This window comes from Trichoderma aggressivum (genome assembly GCF_033847375.1).
Source record: "Trichoderma aggressivum f. europaeum strain CBS 100526 chromosome Unknown scaffold_001, whole genome shotgun sequence".
Taxonomy (NCBI): domain Eukaryota; kingdom Fungi; phylum Ascomycota; class Sordariomycetes; order Hypocreales; family Hypocreaceae; genus Trichoderma; species Trichoderma aggressivum.
The window spans coordinates 200,797-218,827 of record NW_026946367.1 but is presented as its reverse complement, the minus strand read 5'-3'; the positions used below and the strand labels follow the sequence as shown (position 1 = coordinate 218,827).

General features: G+C 48.3%; 5 protein-coding genes across 5 annotated transcripts; 2 read left to right on the top strand and 3 right to left on the bottom strand.

Moving 5' to 3' along the window:
- Positions 1-602: 602 nt before the first annotated feature.
- Positions 603-5,305, bottom strand: Triagg1_669 (uncharacterized protein; the record flags this gene model as incomplete). Its single annotated transcript, XM_062902461.1, has 5 exons — positions 603-614; positions 676-2,493; positions 2,557-2,736; positions 2,791-4,725; positions 4,787-5,305. The coding sequence occupies 5 exons, from the start codon at positions 5,303-5,305 to the stop codon at positions 603-605; spliced, it is 4,464 nt and encodes a 1,487-aa protein (XP_062761019.1).
- A 1,192-nt stretch (positions 5,306-6,497) lies between these two features.
- Positions 6,498-7,056, top strand: Triagg1_668 (uncharacterized protein; the record flags this gene model as incomplete). The annotated part of the gene is made up of 3 exons (XM_062902350.1): positions 6,498-6,610; positions 6,678-6,809; positions 6,858-7,056. 3 exons carry the CDS (start codon positions 6,498-6,500, stop codon positions 7,054-7,056), a joined length of 444 nt encoding a protein of 147 aa, XP_062761018.1.
- A 466-nt stretch (positions 7,057-7,522) lies between these two features.
- Triagg1_667 (uncharacterized protein) lies at positions 7,523-9,402 on the bottom strand (the record flags this gene model as incomplete). Its single annotated transcript, XM_062902239.1, has 3 exons — positions 7,523-8,201; positions 8,257-9,074; positions 9,205-9,402. 3 exons carry the CDS (start codon positions 9,400-9,402, stop codon positions 7,523-7,525), a joined length of 1,695 nt encoding a protein of 564 aa, XP_062761017.1.
- A 1,930-nt stretch (positions 9,403-11,332) lies between these two features.
- On the top strand, positions 11,333-13,305 carry Triagg1_666 (transcriptional regulator family: Fungal Specific TF; the record flags this gene model as incomplete). Its single annotated transcript, XM_062902128.1, has 3 exons — positions 11,333-11,906; positions 11,983-12,487; positions 12,606-13,305. The coding sequence occupies 3 exons, from the start codon at positions 11,333-11,335 to the stop codon at positions 13,303-13,305; spliced, it is 1,779 nt and encodes a 592-aa protein (XP_062761016.1).
- A 2,339-nt stretch (positions 13,306-15,644) lies between these two features.
- On the bottom strand, positions 15,645-17,719 carry Triagg1_665 (transcriptional regulator family: Zinc finger, CCHC-type; the record flags this gene model as incomplete). Its single annotated transcript, XM_062902017.1, has 4 exons — positions 15,645-15,657; positions 15,713-16,311; positions 16,400-17,498; positions 17,604-17,719. 4 exons carry the CDS (start codon positions 17,717-17,719, stop codon positions 15,645-15,647), a joined length of 1,827 nt encoding a protein of 608 aa, XP_062761015.1.
- Between the last annotated feature and the right edge of the window lie 312 nt (positions 17,720-18,031).

The window sequence follows — 18,031 nt, the reverse complement described above, 5'->3', positions numbered from 1 at the left end:
GACGTCGTTCCATTTGCTCTTTTAGGTGAGCTATCCAACTACCAACCAATGGATTCAAGCCATAGGCCATACAAGGAGCTCAATGCCGTATATACATCGTATGCATCTAAGACCAACCCGTTGGCCATGCATAATACATCAGTATATATCGGGACGATTCTGTATCGAGAATCATACTCCGTACTACCAACAAAACTTATCTGATAAAGTCCGTTGTCTTTGATTAGAACTCACTTAAATCACAATTCGCTATACCATCTAGAAACCCTACGAGAAATCTCATTGACAAACATGACGTCTACCCCAATGTTCCGTCCAGCCTCGTTCTTTAGGATGTTATAATACTGGAACACAAGACAGTAATGATGAATTTGTACTAATTCAGATTTTAGGTATGGGACTGTTGGCCTTTGGTTTATAAAAATACAAGTTCATTATTGCTAGGTCTAATGCCTTGGGATAGGCCCTCACTCCCCAACTAATTGATGTCGCGTCCTAAGATAGAGTTACGAAAGGAGGTGGGCCAGAGAATCGAAGAATACAGGGATGTCCTCTAGAGTTTGCCATGACAATGCAGTGGCGAGATCTAGCCATCCATCTTGTTACTCGATAATCTGGTGGCAACCACAGCACCTTTTCCCCATTCCAAGTTATCCATGATCTGTCAAGACTAACGCCATAGCCCTCGACGATGGAGTGGTAGTCATATGCTCTCTTAGGGCCAGTCAAAGTCTTCGCCTGGGCGATGAGTTTGTCCAGAGATATTCGACCGAGTTGCAAGAGAACATGTGTATCCGGAGACTCCATGTCGAAAGATGGATCGAATAATCGGCAACAGATTCGTAATCTAGTTTTTTCTCCTCCTCTTGTCAGAACCCACGTCCCGTGACGGGCCTGCTCCGTAAAAAGCACAGTGTTTCCATCATTGGATATGACAATTGACTCCTTTCCATCTGGCAGCAGATGACATGTTTCACAAAAGACAATGCCGCCGTATAATCTAATATCAACGTTTATCGCCCACAGTTTCTCGTTAGTCTCCACATTCCATATAGTAAAATTGTAGGTCGTGGATTCAGTGGTGGAGTAAATCTGCTTTGTAGAGGCGAGATACTCCACGCAAACAAGATACTTTGCATTTTTAGAAAGAGCCAGAAGATGCATGTTTTCAAGCCCCTTCTCAAATGTCATAGAATGAGAAATCTCTTCAGCCTTGTTGAGATTCCATAACAACATCTCATCTCCCGCTTCTGATTCTGACGCAAAAAAGGTTTCCCCAAAGGAAAACGCTATTCCGTTCGCCCGACCTCTGGCTAGAGAGGTGGGAAAAGTGTGTATCAATCTGTCAGAGGCAATGTCCCGCTTCTGCAAGCCGTCAACTTCAGAATATGTGTAAATAGACTTGCAATCTTGTGAAAATTGTAGACTAGCAATCTTGCTAGCATCTATTTCTTCGAACGCCTGCATGATATTGCCAGTTGTCGTATCCCAGACTGCGACATATCTATAAGCAGTAGCCAGGAGTCTAAAGTCTGGTGAAAATACAGTCAAGTCTGTCGTACGTCCAGTCTGATATGAGGAAGGTTTATCATCGTCGTTGAAGTCCCAATAAGTATGTTTACTTAAATCATATAATTCAATGTCGTCGGAGAATGCCACGGCCAAAGTTTGTCCGTCATCGGACCACGTAACCCCCGTTATGGCCTTGGGACCAACACGAAGTTCATGTTGTTTCATGCCAGTGGCTATCTCCCAAGTGAGAATGTTGTGATGGGGGAAACCGTTGCCATCCTTGCCGTAACGAGTCTCAGCAATGAGCCTTGAGTCTTTAGAAAACTCGACAATTTCGACTTCCCATGAACTCTCTGTGCTGACGTCCAGTATCTTTTCTTCAGTATGCAGATCCCAAATTTCAAACCCTTCCCCAACAGGAAAAGCTATCAACTTAGAATCGCCTGAGAAACTGGGCATTCCTCGCATGTTGCCATCATGATTGGCAAGTCCCAATTTCTCCTTGCCTGAAGGCACTTCCCATATGCATGTAGTGTATCCCGTTGTAACGGCCAAAATATTGGAATCATTGGACCACTTCAATACGTTCATGGATTGACCCACAACTGTAAATGGGAGCTGCAGCTTCGTCCCATCACTCATATGGTATATTTGAACTCTGCAGTCCTCATCCAGCGCGTAAGCCTTACACGACGCCATGAACTTCCCGTTGTTGGAAATTGAACAAGCCCATTCTTCATCAAACCCACGAATCCTGGCATTCTGTATCAAGACACCAGAAGTCGCATCCCAGCAATAATATCGATCCCGTGCAACTGTCAACACTCGATTTAAATCGCTCGAAAATACTGCTTGTTGTACATCTTCTGCGTGGTTGAGTGCGTGAGTTTGCCTCCCTGTAGCCATATTCCAAATTTGGACATTCTTGGAAGAGGCACGCAGAACTAAGAGATTCGTACCGCTAGAGCACATTACTTCCGGCTGTATGTTGGCAATTATCTGTAGGCAAGGGCTCCAGTAACTCTCTTTTACTGAATTGCGTACATGTTTTATCCAAGACAGTTTGGTAATGAACCGGGTAACCAGTAAACTTTGAGTAGGGCTGAACAGAAGCGGGGATGAATATATCTGCATCGGGGCGAGCTCCATAATCTGGGTATTGTATTGCATGAATCGGCTCGCATCATATACAAATTTTTGAAGCTCCTCTGCTGCGGAGCGTTTCTGCTGTAGTTAGTTGTTTATACATCGTAATGAGATAAAGAATTCGCGGCTTACTTTCAACAATTCGTTGAGTCTTTGGACATGAGTAATGTTGGTAGATAAATTTCGCGTTAAAGCCAACACCTCAAGCCAGTGAAGAGAGTGCTCCTTCAAAAATATCAAGACTTCTTCCTCAATTATCAGGAGAGCTTGGCCGTCTGTAACATCATATATTTCGCACAAATGAGCAATCCAATGGGTGCAAGAATAGAGACAATGGTCTAGAGGATTAGGGTCTGGCGGGCTGATATCCTCGAGAAGAATTCCAGGATGCTCTAGCCCATAAATATTCTCCCGCAGCGAATGATCCATAGAGTTCAATGAATTCAAAACCATGTTATACTTAACCTTCCCCATGCCGTGCCGGAAAGTGACGGATTGCGAGGAAAGGTCGCTGGCCAGATATTCTTTTGCAGATTGGTGAACAAAGTAAATGTGGTTTTCTCGGACCGTTAAAAACGAACCACAATCCTTTATTAGCATGTTCAACTGCGGCAGTCTCTTCAGATTGCTCTGGAATCCTGCAAGGGTTGAGAGCTCATTGAGATGTAGAGGCCGGTATGCCGATGTTGCGATAGCCAGTATGGTTCGGCATAACTCTGGACCTTTCCCTTTCAAATGAGAGATTCTCGCTAGCATGACAGTGTAGAGCTTAGTTAGGTCTTCAGGCATCTCATTTAGGATTGCCATTGCATCTGATTTATCGTCGTAATAAGAACTGCTTTGAGAATTCAACCTTTCAAAGACAATTGCAACCCAGAGAAATGTGCCGTTGGCCTTCTCTCGCATTTGACGACATACTTCCTCTTTCAAATCATCATCATCCTTCAGGAGGGATACTTGTGATGCCTTGTAGGAGATGTATGCATCCACAGCACTTGCAACAAGGGTAGCATTTACCTCGAGGCTGAGATTCATTCCTTCAATTAGCCTTTTCTCAATTTCAGGCCAGTTGCGGCTTGATACTGCCCACTTGGCATTCGATGAGGTCGCCACGTTCCGAATAAGATGTAAGAGTTCCGTCCGACCTGTGATACACTCATCAAGGGCATCGATAATGATGTACACTGGTGGCAGTTCCTCGTCCCTCAGCATATTGCTGAAAATTTCGGACAATGTGTACCAAGCGTTTCCCTCATCAAAAAGGCTTTTCCCAGCGGTATCGTATGATTTCCTGATGTACGATATCAACGAGGGTTGCTGGTCTGCCAAAAGCCATATGAGACCGCGTAGAACTGCAATGTGATTATTGACGCTCGGTATGGTGGCCTGACAGAAGAAGAATGTGACTAGACTCGGGTTTGCCTGCTGCATCAATTCTTGGGCGAGACCGCATAGAAGCATGGTTTTCCCTTTACCGGGATCACCTCTTAGCCATAGCAGGCGGTTGTCATCGTTGTTGCGCCAAGTCTGAAATTGCGGGTTTTCAAGAATCCAGCGGTATGATTCTTGTAATAAACCTCCTTTTGTGTTTTCAATTCGGGTTCTATCGGCACGAGGATCCGTTATCCGTAAATCTCTAAGGCACTGTTGATCTTCTTGAGTCCTTTGATAGGCTTCTTGTGCCTTTGTGTGATGAGCTATGGCTTTGAGATGAGATTCCGATTCATGGCTCAAGAAAGTGCTGATTTTGTTGCGAAGAGAAGCGTCGTCGGTTTGAATGGACTTTAGGCTACCATCCCAATTGTCCAGCTCGACGAGGTCTCGTAAAAAAACGAACCCACGGTGCTGGTAATAGTTACAAATGCTTTTCATCTGAAATTGCAGAAGCTTTTTGTAAAAACCGATAAATGCTATTTGCAACTCATTTTGTACTCCTGTAAAGGCATGGCTGCTTGGGCTGTTATTGAAAAGCAATGATGCTTGTTCCCAGTACCACTTTATCGTGATTCCAATATACTCAATGCCCGTTTGATTAGCTTCGGTTTGTGATATAGGGTTGGCCAGGATCTGTTTGAGAATTAGTTCATCAATATGTATGGTCGGTCAACGTAAAATGGCATATCCTTACCGACAGGGAAACATGGACTAAAACCCAGGGAAGAGCGGCTTGCGGCATGTCTTTAATCGCGTCGCTCACCAACTTTTTGGTAGTGTTGACTACCTGCATAACCGTGCCTATGCTGTTCTTGATATTGGCTTCTCGAAATGTTTTGTTCAGGCCATTATCAATTAACCGGTGCATCTGCGCTCTCCTCACCAGCACGTCTTCATTCTCGATGGTATTAACGACATTTGCAGTGTTTGCAGGTTCTAGAGACACAGCATTCTGGCTCAGGTTTACAGACAATATCTTCTCGTATGCTTGCACCAACTTCGGTTGATCGGCTTTCAGTGCATCATAAGCGCTGTTCCAGATCCTCTCGGAGGGCGTGATGGGAGCTTTCGCTACTTCGGACTCTACGGTCGATGGCTTTCCGTTGCTATTTGAAGCGGACGAGGTATCAGCTTTGCCGCTGGAAGTGCTCGCGGCAGAGGCTTTTCCGGAGGATTTGCCCTTGCCGCCCAAAATTCTTCGTAATTTGCGCATGGATGTGGTATTTATGTAATAATTCTTGCCGAGAATGATGCTAATTTAACAGGATTCAAAATCACAAACAGGAAGACGCGAGAAGATGCACACAAGGCAGCCGTACGTGAGGAGGGCGGAGCGGTTTTAAGCGCCAGGCTCAGCCAATAACCCCCTGCATCTTGTATGCCTCAAATAGAGCAGTCTGGTGGAACAGATTACACGCATGTTTGGTCCCATATGTGAATTGGCAAGGTTGTTGACAGGGGTCTGAACGGAATTCGAAATACTACCCAAGTGGGGGACAAGACTGTTCTTTCAGTATCTGCTATTATATTTATATTTCTCTAGTACCTGCCACTATGTTTATATTTCTCTAGTACCTGTCGCTATGTTTATATTTTTATATTACCTGCAATTGTATTCAGTTTCTCTTGTAACTGCTATTATACTTACATCTCCTTTAGTAAATATAATTATAACGATATTGTAAGAAATAAGTAGTAGCCGAATATTGAGGATTCCTTTACCGAGTATAAAAGCACTACTTAATAAACTGGTATTAATAAATACATGCACTTATTTATTTTGCGGTCTCGCTTTTTCTGACCTCCCCTTGCTACCATCATGTACATGTACTTAGTACATCTGGAAAACTTGCCTACAACTCGTTATTCATGTAATAAAAACAGTACTGCAGTTTGAAGTCTGGGCAAGATATTCATCAGCTCATCGCCTTCGATGTTTTTGCAGCCGTCGATGGTGTAAAAGAGTATTTAATAGAGTAAAGAACGCAATATGAGTTGTCACAAATGGTATTTCCAAAAGCTCGACCATCAAGCGAATGAGAGGATCGCTATAGCACTAGAAACTCTTCCTACCGCAAATTCCAGCGATTAAACAAATCAATCACTGACACCATATACAAATCCATGGATATCATAAGACGGAATGCAGTTTTGCCAAAGACAGTTCGTTCGGCGTAATGCTCGTGCTTTAGTCATGAACTTTTAAGCCGGCACTGGCCTCGGCACTGTATCGATAATCGGAGCACGAGCACGCGGGCTTACCTCATATTTTTCCCCAGAATATTTACTCATCCACATCGCCACTACCAACAAAACTCATCTTATAAAGCACCTCTCATCCGCATTCACTCAATCGCGATTCATTGTACCACCCGGCAATCTCACGAGAAATCCAATCGACAAACATGCTATCATCACGAACGTTCCGCCCGGCCTCGTCCATCGCCCGACAAGGCGTCGCATCGCAGCGTCTCTTCCACGCCAGCCGCCCTACCCTAGCCGTACACCACGTCAAAACGTGAGCTGCATCTCTTCATGTAATCCTCGTCAAAGGAACCTGCAGATTTTCTAATCAAAGACTCAAGTGCTGAGGAGTTCAAAAAAGTCGTCAAGGAGCAGGACAGAGTCATCGTAGATTGCTTCGCAACATGGTGCGGCCCATGCAAAGCCATTGCTCCCATCCTAGAAAAGTGCACCACACCAATCTCCAAGAACCCGTTCACCAACTCTCAGCATCGCGACTAACAGACGATCTCATTGGATAGGGCCTCTGAGGAAGCAGAGTTCAAGGACAAGGTCCACTTCGTCAAGTTCGACGTGGACGAGCTGCCCGAGTTGAGCCAGGAACTGGGAATCCGCGCCATGCCGACGTTCCTGTTCTACAAGAACGGCAACAAGGTCGATGAGATGATTGGAGCAAACCCGCCTGTTTTGCTGCAGACTCTGAGGAAGCACAATGTATAGAAAAGATGATAGATGGGAAAGTCTTAGTGACGGCTTGCGAGTGTAAGATATGGTATATATCATGTTAGATCTCAAAGACAATCAGATGTTACGGCAGCACAGACTTAACATGACTGAGAATTATGTACTTATACAAACTTACCTCTATCATCCGTCTAAATGCATTCAGTCCTAAGCCGGTTTGTTCTGCCTACACGGGTTATATCGCAATTTAGACTACATTCTCGAGTGTAATGTGTGTACCTAGATGCGAGAATGTATTCAGCTCAAATAAATTTTCAAAGTATGTCTCTCTATCATTGACATAAATTTATCTCCTACGCAATTTTGATATACCCTTTCACGCGCCCAATTTTGTGGTTCCCAAACGCCTCGCTTCAATCAACCTAGATACTCCGCAATATAGCTGCTTTCCTCAACAATTTTCATAGCCATGCACCCGTAAATCCAAAAATAAAATATCCCATCAAACAGAGTCCGTTCTGGGCTGCTCATGATTGAGAGTCTCTTGGGAATCAACAACCACACCCAGCATCGGCTCTACCCGAACACCTCCCATTGACGATTCCCCATCCCACTCGTTTTCTGAAGACGCATTGCTCATCTTTCGCATAGCCTTCTCATCAACTGTAAAATCACCACCGGCCTTGTCCAGGTCCATGAAGAAGCAGATGATCAGGGCCACCCCTGCGAGTCCAACCCCGATCCAGAAGACGCCCTTGTACTGGTGCTTGACATCCATCCCATTCAACACAAACTGTGCCTTGGCGACGTCGGCAATGGCCAGGAAGAATGCGCCTCCGAGGAACAGCATAAGACTGATGAGTGCGCCTGCAAGCCCCTGGCGGTTCTTTGGCAGGCTAGTGGTCAGAAAGACGTTGCTTACAGTCCAAAGAACGTCGACACAGGCGGCTTCGCAAAGCATTGCTGGGAAAATCCATGCCCAATAACTTGGGTCATCAGGCATAATGGCAAACATGAGCACAGCAATAATTTTTGAGATGCCGGAAAGAACAATGAGTAGCTTGCCAGGAAGAAGGTGGAGGATGATGCCGCTTGTAGTAGCCAAAACCAGACCACCACCAGCCCAGGGCGCAAAATACGCCGCGGTCAGTAGGGGTGATTTTTCCAGAATTGTTTCGATACTATATTCCCGGTTAGCCAAAGTCATTATAGAACAATCACCCGCTGAAGACTTACTAAAAGTTTGCATAAAAGAGATATATGCTAAAGACACCCCAGGTAATGAAGAGACACAAGAGCATTCTCTTCATGCACTTGACACGGAAAATATCCGCCGGGATAAGAGGAGCTTCAGCGACCCAGCCTTCAACATATACAGCTGCACCGAGGAAAATGAGACCGAGAATAAGTGTCACCAGAATTCGAGGCGATGCCCATCCGTTGGGAGCGTTGGCGCTATCGGTCAACGCATAAATGAGGAGCATCAAGCCAGGCACAGTTGTAAAAACACCCCACCAGTCCATTTTGACGTTCATCTTGCGTGCCTCTTCATAGTCACGGGGAGCCGTTAGAATTGTCCCCAAGGCAAAGACGGCAGATACAATGCCACCCAGCCAAAAGAACCATCTCCAGGATAGCAAATCTTGAGCCATACCACCAACAATGATGCCGCTGAAGAATCCCAGAGGTGCAAGAGCACCATAGAGACTGAACACAATATTCTTCCTCGGGCCTGGTCTATAAATCCGGCCAAGCAGGGAAATACCGGCAGGAAGAAACGCTGCAGCCCCAAGACCGAGCATGGCACGGCAGATGACGAGCATGATGAAGTTTCGAGTAAAGCCAGCAATGACAGACCATAGTACGGTCCACACCAGGCCTCCATTGAATAGCAGATACCCTCCATACATGTCTGCTAGCCTCCCCAGAGGAAAGAGGAATGCGCCTGCGGTCAGGGTTAAGACGCTTGAGGGCCATGTTTGAGCTTGCAGAGGGATGTCGAGTGGCTCGATCAAATTAGGTAAAACGACCTGAAAACCGCTAATGACGAAATCCTAATAAGAAACTAGTTAGTTTCTTGTTCTTGGAAACTGCGGCTAGGACGGATAGGCATGTGCAAGCACTCCGCGTCTTAAGGAATGTAACTGTCTTGCTTGCTTGCATATGTCAAGGAGAGAGACCCACCGCCATAGAAAGGGAGCCCAGGATAGAGATGATGAAGGCAACCTCCATCAGAGTGGAAGAAAAAACTTCAGGCCGCTGTCTGCCTAGCTTCTCAACGTCGATATCCTCAACGTCGATGGCCTGAACAGACTCCCTGCCCATTTCTGTGACAAGGACGGCAGCATCTTGGACTTGTGTCTTGCCGTCTTTTTCCAACATTGCGGCTAGGCAAATGAGTAGATGGAACGAAAAGAGAATGAACTCTTCACGAGAGATGCAGTCCAGACGATGTTCAAGGCCTTTGGGGTAGAAAGCATCAAACCAGATAGTCGTGATATCAGCCTCTCTGAGTTTGAACCAAGTGCCACCATGAACTCTTTTATATAATTTTCGTGTTTCCTAAAGACACGGGCCGCCGACAAAGAGAATCCTCACGCCCCGATTCATTCTCTGCTAGATCATACGCCATTGCTATGCGCCATCGTCATCTGCCGGCAATGATCATGGTGTGAACAGTCTCACAGTGAGCATTCCGTTGTCGGTCCTCGTACTTTTTTTGCCGTTTCATGAGCCTTGAAATCCTCGGACCTCCGTGGCGCCCTCCAGCCACACGGCAGCAAAACGCAAAACTTGTCTGAAGGTTTCCCATCTAGGGAAGTTCATTACAATAGTAGCTTGAGAGATCTGACAAGGGGTCCACACTAGTTCACCCGGAATGAGAGCCGACTGTGAGGTTGATAGTGGCCACCGTGGGAACTACCACCCACGTTTTCTCAGCAGCTCTGATAATAGAGTCAGGACATGGATTTGATGTGTCATGGACCTCGTTCCAGAATCTATTTCAAATTTGCGTGTGGTGGAGATGATAAGAGTTAGCCTACTGCAATCCCGGTAGTAGCAGCCCAACTGGGTCTGCCGTTAGCTTGTGAAGACATCGTGACTATTTCGCAGGGGTGGTTTTTTTTTTTTTGCTCCATGGATGGAGTACGGGACTCGACCACCGGCTTTAAGCCGACTTGACTATGTCCACCTTCAATCTCCAGAAAATAAGATTGAAAGAGAAAAAGCAGAAGAAAGGTTCTTCTTCGTCATTCTTCTCTCACCTCTGCTCGGCTCACCGAAGATCGTTCCCTTACTTGACATGTCGTCTCCAGGTGAAGGAGAGAGTTTGCAGGGTATGTGTTCGCATAGGAGATTGGCTGGTTAGACTTTGTGCATACGAGCGGCGCTCTATGCAACCACTCTTATTCCCGGAGTCAAAATGCCAAACAATGGATGATGGGACCGGGAGAGCGTGCGAAAAAGGCCCTAAACCCCAATTGTGACAAATGTTCTCCCATCGGAATCCCTCAATCCCAGCCCGCATCCGAGATTCAGGTACTCGCACTGCGCCATGGGTAAAGGGATTTCCGTATTAGGCGTCTGTGTGACCTCTGGATGGACAAGATCCGGCAGACCAGGTGAACAAGCTTCGGGACCTAGGACAAGGGTGGCTTCCAATGCTTACCGGTTCTGCAGGTCCCGCCTAGCGGTCGCCGTGCATCGGACGCAAAGAATGTCAAGAGCTTTCCCATTTAGGCGCGCTTGCGACGCAACGAGAAAGCTTGTCTGTTTCTGAGCGTCTAGACTGCGTTTGGGGTGGTGGCGTGGGCTGTGAACCAGCTGCGCGTTGGTAGGGGGGAGGGGGTTGGGTATTGGGGATTATGCTGCTAGATTATTGATAATCGATGGTGGGCCGCATGGCTTTGCCCGCTGGATAGCGACTGGCTGGTCGGCGTGCCACATCACGTCTGGTCGTTTTCAAGACCGGTTCTCCATGAGAGAGCTTTCCAGGCATCATCTCTGGTAGTTTTGACGCTATCCCTCGACGCACGTGCGTTCTGATCTTACCACCGAAAGGGGGAAGGGAAAAAACTTAGCAAAGGGTCCGAGATTCTCGCCATGCTCATACTCCCAGAGGAGTGAAAGAGGCCCGCTCAGCGATCGACTCTCTGCTGCCGCTGTCGTATGCCGGCCTGGTTGCGCGTCACTAGAGCGTTGCTAAACTGACAAGACGCGAGAGACTGAGGCCGGCCATCCGCTGTGCACCAGAATCCCCTGGGGAAACACGCACAGTTTCCGTCACCGGACCGCACAAAGCTCGGCGTATATGCCAAGCAACAGCAAGCCGTGTCACAACTGCCGCCGTCGACGACTGCGCTGCGATCGCTCGTGGCCAACGTGCCACAAATGTGCGGTCTCAGGGCAGGAGTGCCTTGGATACGGCAAAGTCTTCATCTGGACTCAGGCGATTGACGCTCAGGGGAATCTGAAGCCATCACCAAGCCGCAGGACGCCCCTTGGTGGTCCTCTCAGCTCTGGCTCTGCATCAACCTTCCCTTCAGCCGCAAACAGCTACTTCCCACCCTTTTCGGATCCAGTCTCTGGCCGCCGCCCTGATTCTGTGCCCGAAAATCAAGCACATGATGCATTGGTCAGGGAGCGCAGGCCAACCCCGGGCGGTGTCCGGCAGGCGTCTGGTCGTCGCCCCTCGCCGCCACTAAAAGGCAAGAGAGGCGATTCGACGATGTCGGCTGCACCGGAACCAACGAAGGATGTAGCTTCAAGCCCAAACCAGGAGGCAGCGCCGGGGCGTGGAAAGTGGAGGCCACCAGCACTTGGCAGCTTGACAGATCCTCTTTTCCAAGACCTTGATCGCAACTCAAGATACTACCTAGCACATTGTAAGAGACAACCAAGTTCTGAAACAACCAGGCTAGCTGGATGATTGTGCGGGGATTGTACTAACACATTTGAAAGTTGCCGATCGCGTCTGCAAAGACTTGGTGGCTCGGGATGGGCCAGGAGCCAACCCTTTCAGAGATCTTATACCGTTGACTAACAGACACCCTCTGCTGCTTCAGGTTCTTGTTGCTACTTCAGCAATACACTGGTCCAACATATTTCGTCCCATTACTGCGATCCCAACAGGACTGACGGATCCCGGAGGTTATCTCGCCCAGTTACGATCAAAAGACCTGGTTTCCAGGCAGGCTCTCATCGATGCCTTGACTGCGAAGCAAAAGGCCATGGGCCACTTGCAAGAAGTGCTTGACACCCTGGATCCTGGGGGAAGCGAAGTCGTCCTTGCTGCCATGCATTTCTTCATCAAATTTGATCTGATAGACTTGGAAAAGAGTGACGGAAAGGGATGGAGAGCTCACTTGGAAGGTGCCAGTAGTATCCTTGCTTTGCTCGCTCCAGGAGGCAATGGAAGCGAACCAAACAGGATGCTGCGTGACTGTGTGGTGGCTGATTGTTTTATGTGAGTAACGACCACTTTTTGTCTCGCCTTGGGGCTCACCAAATAAAGAGATTGCGTCTTGGGTTTCTGCGTAATGAGGTATACAAAACTGACACCGCTTTGCTTCACTAACCCACAGATATCATATCTTAGGGTCAACGCTTGCGTCGGGCAGCCTCGCCACCAACATAGCACGATATGCATTCGAACTCCTGCCGGTCATGAAGCGTGTCGAAGTCAACAGCTATCTCTCGTGCCCGCCGGAGATCCTTCACATCATCCTGGTAGCCTCCAAGCTCTCGTACGAGTCACCTTGCACCGACTGGTCTCTGTCTGCCGCGGACGAGGCACTTGCCCTGATCGACGAGGCTCTTGCCTTTGATATACCGGCGTGGGCAGATAAACTGCGGCAGAACCCTCGAGTGCAAGACATTGAGAGCCGCATCCACACTGCCTCGGCTCATCGGTCTGCCGCATGCCTATACATTCTGCAGGCACTGCCTCTCGTGCGGGCCGTCCGCCCTGTAGACAGCGAGTTCCTGGTGGGCGACATCCTCGGACACTTGGGCCAGATTAGCGTGGACGATCCGTATTACAAGGCTACATCGTGGCCTACCTTTATCGCCGGGGCCGAAACTCGCGATGCAGAAAAGCGCACCTGGGCGATGAAGCGTCTTCTGGGCATCTGGGAGACGTGCCCTTGGGGCTATCTGTTCACGGCGATAGAGCTGCTGAAGGCCGCTTGGGAGCTGCAAGATGCGAATCCAGGCTCTGATGAAGCCGGCGTCAACTGGCTGCAAGGCTTGAAGAGCATGGGAATCGATGCACTGATTGTGTAGACGGGAGCTTTTCCGCTCGAACTTGCATCTTGCTACGGCACGTGTAGTCCCATGCCCATTACCTAAGGCGGCTGCTTCCCACCCAGTAAAGCTACCTGATGTTGGCACCTGCCATTTATTCCAGCAGCCACCGCTCTCTCATATGTGTATCATCTGTCCAATGTTCTCATGTGTTTTTTCCTTATCTTTATCTTTTCTTGATTAGTAGCGGAGTTTCTTGGAGCGAGTTTGAATCTTGGAAATGTTCGGCTTTGATACGCCGTAAAATAGCAGTAACGTATTTACATAGGTACTATAGGAGTAATACAATCACTAGAGTCTCTGGAATACGACGAGATTCGAATATATCGCCCAGTGCCCAAATAACACGTACCTATGGATGGACAGCTGAGTACCTGTAATCTGGTGAAAGAAATCCTAGCATACTACATAGTAGAATTCTACGTCAGTTTTCTGCCGGAATACACATCCCCAGGTCTCACATCTAACACAGAACCACCTACAACGACTCAGCCAAACCACGTCCACGTTCCAATGCTTCCAAGCTATACTGTTACTATCAAGCTGAACCCCCAAAAGACATTAAACCCATTGGTTAGGCGCAGGGTTCGGCCGATGGCGCAGCACAAGCGGGAGCTACTGCACCTCGTCCCCTCCCGCCAGCGCTAACACGCCCTCGAATACGCCCCTAACCACCCTAAAGCCAGCTGCAGATGCAACTAAACGCCCACCCCCAGGGCTTCCAGGCTTCCAATCGCGTCCAAGAGTTGAATGCAATGGAACTCTGCGCGATCAGCGACTCAGCTTGCTCACATGTGAAGAAAATTTCAAGGGTGTCATGCATTTCAACCAGAAACATCCACCTTTTTCCCTTTATAGGTCTCCCTCGACATATGGATCCTTTGCTGCTGCGAACTGATCGAGGCACGAGGTCTCGTGCTCCAGGTTTCATGGATATTTAATTGCCTACATGCTAAGTGTCGGTGTGACATGTTAAGCATCTCTTGCATCGCATCACAAATTGCGTGCAGCTGCTTGACGCCGTGCTTCCCCAGCCAGCTTCCCGCCTCTTCTGTTGAGCAGCTTCAGGGTCCGATATCGTTAGCCAAAGAAGTGAAAATAAGTTAAACTACTGCTGGTTTCCTGCATGCACTTGGGCACCTGCAAGATTTGGAAATAGCAGCACGCCGATAGTCACCTACCGATAGATGGTAGCATTAGGCAGCTACACGTATGCACTATGCTCATGTGAATATCGCATCGGATGTTGGAATGGATTTATGTCTCCGGATTGCATTAGCTTCTTCTATTTACTACCTATACCCTATATCTAAGTCACGATAATGTGTGGTCAGCCAAAGAGTACACTCGAGCCCATCCCATGTCCAGAAGCAGGCCGCCCGTCCTTACCGGATGGAAGTTTTGAATCCAAAACCGTGATACCTACTGTGATGGCAGTTACGCAGCTTATAGTCTCCGCCCGTAGCTAGAAAAGTGAGCAATGTCGGTGGATACAGAACAAGAACGGGAGAAGGAAATGGATAGTCTTTCTTTGGTGCCTGATGAGAGCAATGGAACGGAATAAGGCTAGCAGGGCTTTGGGATATGAGAGCTAGTGTATCTGATACGACACGGTTCAAAATATGTCATTCTAGCCGTATCCCTGCAATGAGTCTGACACTCTCTCATCTTCAAAAATAGCCACAAGAAGCTGGATTGGACAAAGAATGACAGTCTCACCATGAATGACGAAGAGCACAGGTCAAGAATACCATCAAGAGAAGGAAATATGGTGAGCCATAAACATTGTTCAGACAAGTGCTGTACTTCTCGTAGGGTTCAAGGGGATAAGCTGGGTCTATGGCTAAGCATCCAAGACCCGTTGAGTCTGGGCCAAGCAAATATCGGGAAAAATCATTTCAAAACTATTCACGCATACCTCGTGAATTCTAACAAAACGCCAGCCATGCATAAGGGCCCTTCGTAGTCGTGAGACTAAAAGAAATGACTGCCAGTGATATACCTGTCGCAGTAACTTTGACGCAAATTCCACATTGCCATGCGGACCTGAAATAACAAAGAGAATAAAGAACCGTATCATCTCGAGAAATGCAAAAAAAAAAAAAAAAAAAAAAAAAAAAAATAGGAAATAGAAGAGAGAAGAAAGAGAAGAAGAAGAAAAATCAAGGTGCACAAGCACGCCAAATAGCCTCTATGACAGCAGCGTTGAAAGGAGGCAACTTCTGGAAAGGGGGCGTGAGGCTCAGAAGGCTGTAACGGAGCCCGAATATAAGCAGCGAATCGAAGTTTGAGGGAAAGGAAAATAGCAGCAAGGAGAATCACCAGCGGCGACTAGACGCATGTTAGTCACTCAATTTCATCCAACAAAGAAATTCAGTCTTCTTACCTGTATGCAGAATCCGCATTTCGTTGGCGGCGGCGTTGCATCTTAGGCAGAGTCACACGATCCTGCCGTTGGTGGACACCAATGTCGTCGGGAGACCTCTGCTTAGCAGGTCGCCCCAAAAGCTCGGCTTCCAGTGAGTTCAAGTCGGATGATCGGCTAGAGACCGACGAATTCCTAGATTTTGGGCCCTGATGGCGCTCCTTTGACCGTGACCGAGATTCAGGTTCTAGTGGGGGGAGAACAGGTTCATCCTCTTCTTCCACAGTTGGCGCATCGTTGTCTTGGGCTGCTGATCCGGTATCGTATTGCGCTTGTGCCTGGTTGTCATCTTCAGCGTCGTTGAACTCATATGCAAGCGATGCTGCAGCTTTTGACTTCTTCGGTTGACGTTCGTCCTCTGAATCATCATCTCTGCGCTTATGCTTTCCATTAAGATGAGGCGTGTCAAGAGCCATACTGCTGGGGGTTGAGGCTTCGTCTTTTCCATGATGATGAGTGTTTTGAGAAAGTCGCTCATCATCCCGGGTTGATTCTACCTCGTCATTGGATAAGACCGCTCGAGGAGGTTCAGTTTCATCATTGTCCGAAGACTCTCCAGACTACGAAGATACGTTATTTAGCGATCTAATCTGACAGGAATGCAACATATTTAGAGCGATTAATAGGGGGGGGAAAAGGTATACATACCTCGGAATCTGCAGTTTCAGAATCCTCGTCAAGCTCACCTGAAACTGACTGAGGGAGCAGGCCATCCTCGTGTTGATACGACTGCGCATTGTCTGACACTGGTATCTCGGTCGCAGCCGAGTTTTCATGGAAGGTCTCCTTTGAGGTTTCAGATTCGAGTTTGGCGTTCTTTTCAAGGTCCTCTATTGATGATCGCGGGCCAGTGTTGACTTTTTCCGCGGTCTTCAATGCCGATGCTTTCTGGGAGGGTCTAATAGCTGAGCTAGAGCGATTAGAACGGTTATTACGGTTATTACGGTTGGCCTTGTTTTGCATCTTCTGTTGCGAAGAGCGATGACGGGAGCCTTGATCCCGGCGTCTATTATCACGGTTTCTGTTTTGACGATCATGTTTCCGTCTGTTCCTATGATCTCGGTGTGGCTCTTGCTGCGTATGGACGCTTCTGGGGGGCTTTGGCGGAAGAGAATGATGAACGGGAGCTGGCTGGTTCGAACCAGAGTGAGAACGAGAAACATGAGGCGGCTTAGGCGGGGTAGGAAAGTGTGCAGGCCCGCTCTGAGCAGTGTAAGGAACTGGGGGCAGTCCGTATGGCGGCTGCGGATAAGATTGACTGTAAGTCGTCTGGGGCGGGTACCCAGGTGTGCTAGATGGCCCAGCAGGCGGATATGAAGCATACGCCGCAGGATATGGTGCTGGCGGCTGTGGTGCTGGGGGCCCTGGAGGATGAGCTGCGTAACCCGCTGGGGCTGCAGGAGCTGCACCATAAGGTGGCTGATGATACTGCTGCGATGGGTAGGTTGGACCGTAGCCAGCTGGGTAGTGCGCGGCAGGCTGGTAATGAGCATAAGGACCCTGGAACTGAGGATTCTGCTGAGGATATGGAGGTCCAGGCGGCAATGGCGGGTAAGGAGCTGTGCCATGGCTCAGAGAGGAGGGATGATGCGGCGGTGGAGGAGGGGGAGGAGGTGGTGGTGGTGCATATTTGGTGATGATGGGCCCCTTATTCATCCTTTTTGGATTTCCTCCATGATGCTGCCGATGATTACCATGGCCAGCATTTGGGGCGTTTGGAGCGTTCCTCCAAGCGTTGGCAAGGCCACTACAGAGTCGAATACGAGTTAGAAATACACCATGAGACACAAAAAAATGGGCGACGTCAGGGCTGGGCAAGCGAGGTTGAGCAGGAGGAAGGGCAGAGGCTTACGCAGGAGTCTGTCTTGTCGGCTCTGGACAAGCAACAATCCAGTGGCCTTTGGCGCCGCAGTTGTAGCACGGCGAGTCGTCAGAGGGGCCCGCGTGAAAATGCGCAGATTCAGCCATCTCTATGACGATGAAGAACGGCAAGTTTCAAGACAGAAATGGATCGTGCTGTGAGGAAGAGAGTTGACGACGGCGCCGATGATGGTTGAGGGAGTTGATGGTTGGTGACTGGGCGATGGGTTGAAACAAGGAAATGGGCGTTCTCACTTTTCCCCGTCAAGTGCCCTCGAAAAAAGAAAAGAGAGAAAGGAAAGTCCCCGTCACCTTGAGCATCAACCACATCAGAATCGTCACATCACACAAGGCACAAGTGAGGCATACCTTGCTTGGATAAGACGGCCTAGAAGCGATAACCCCCTTTACAAACTGAAC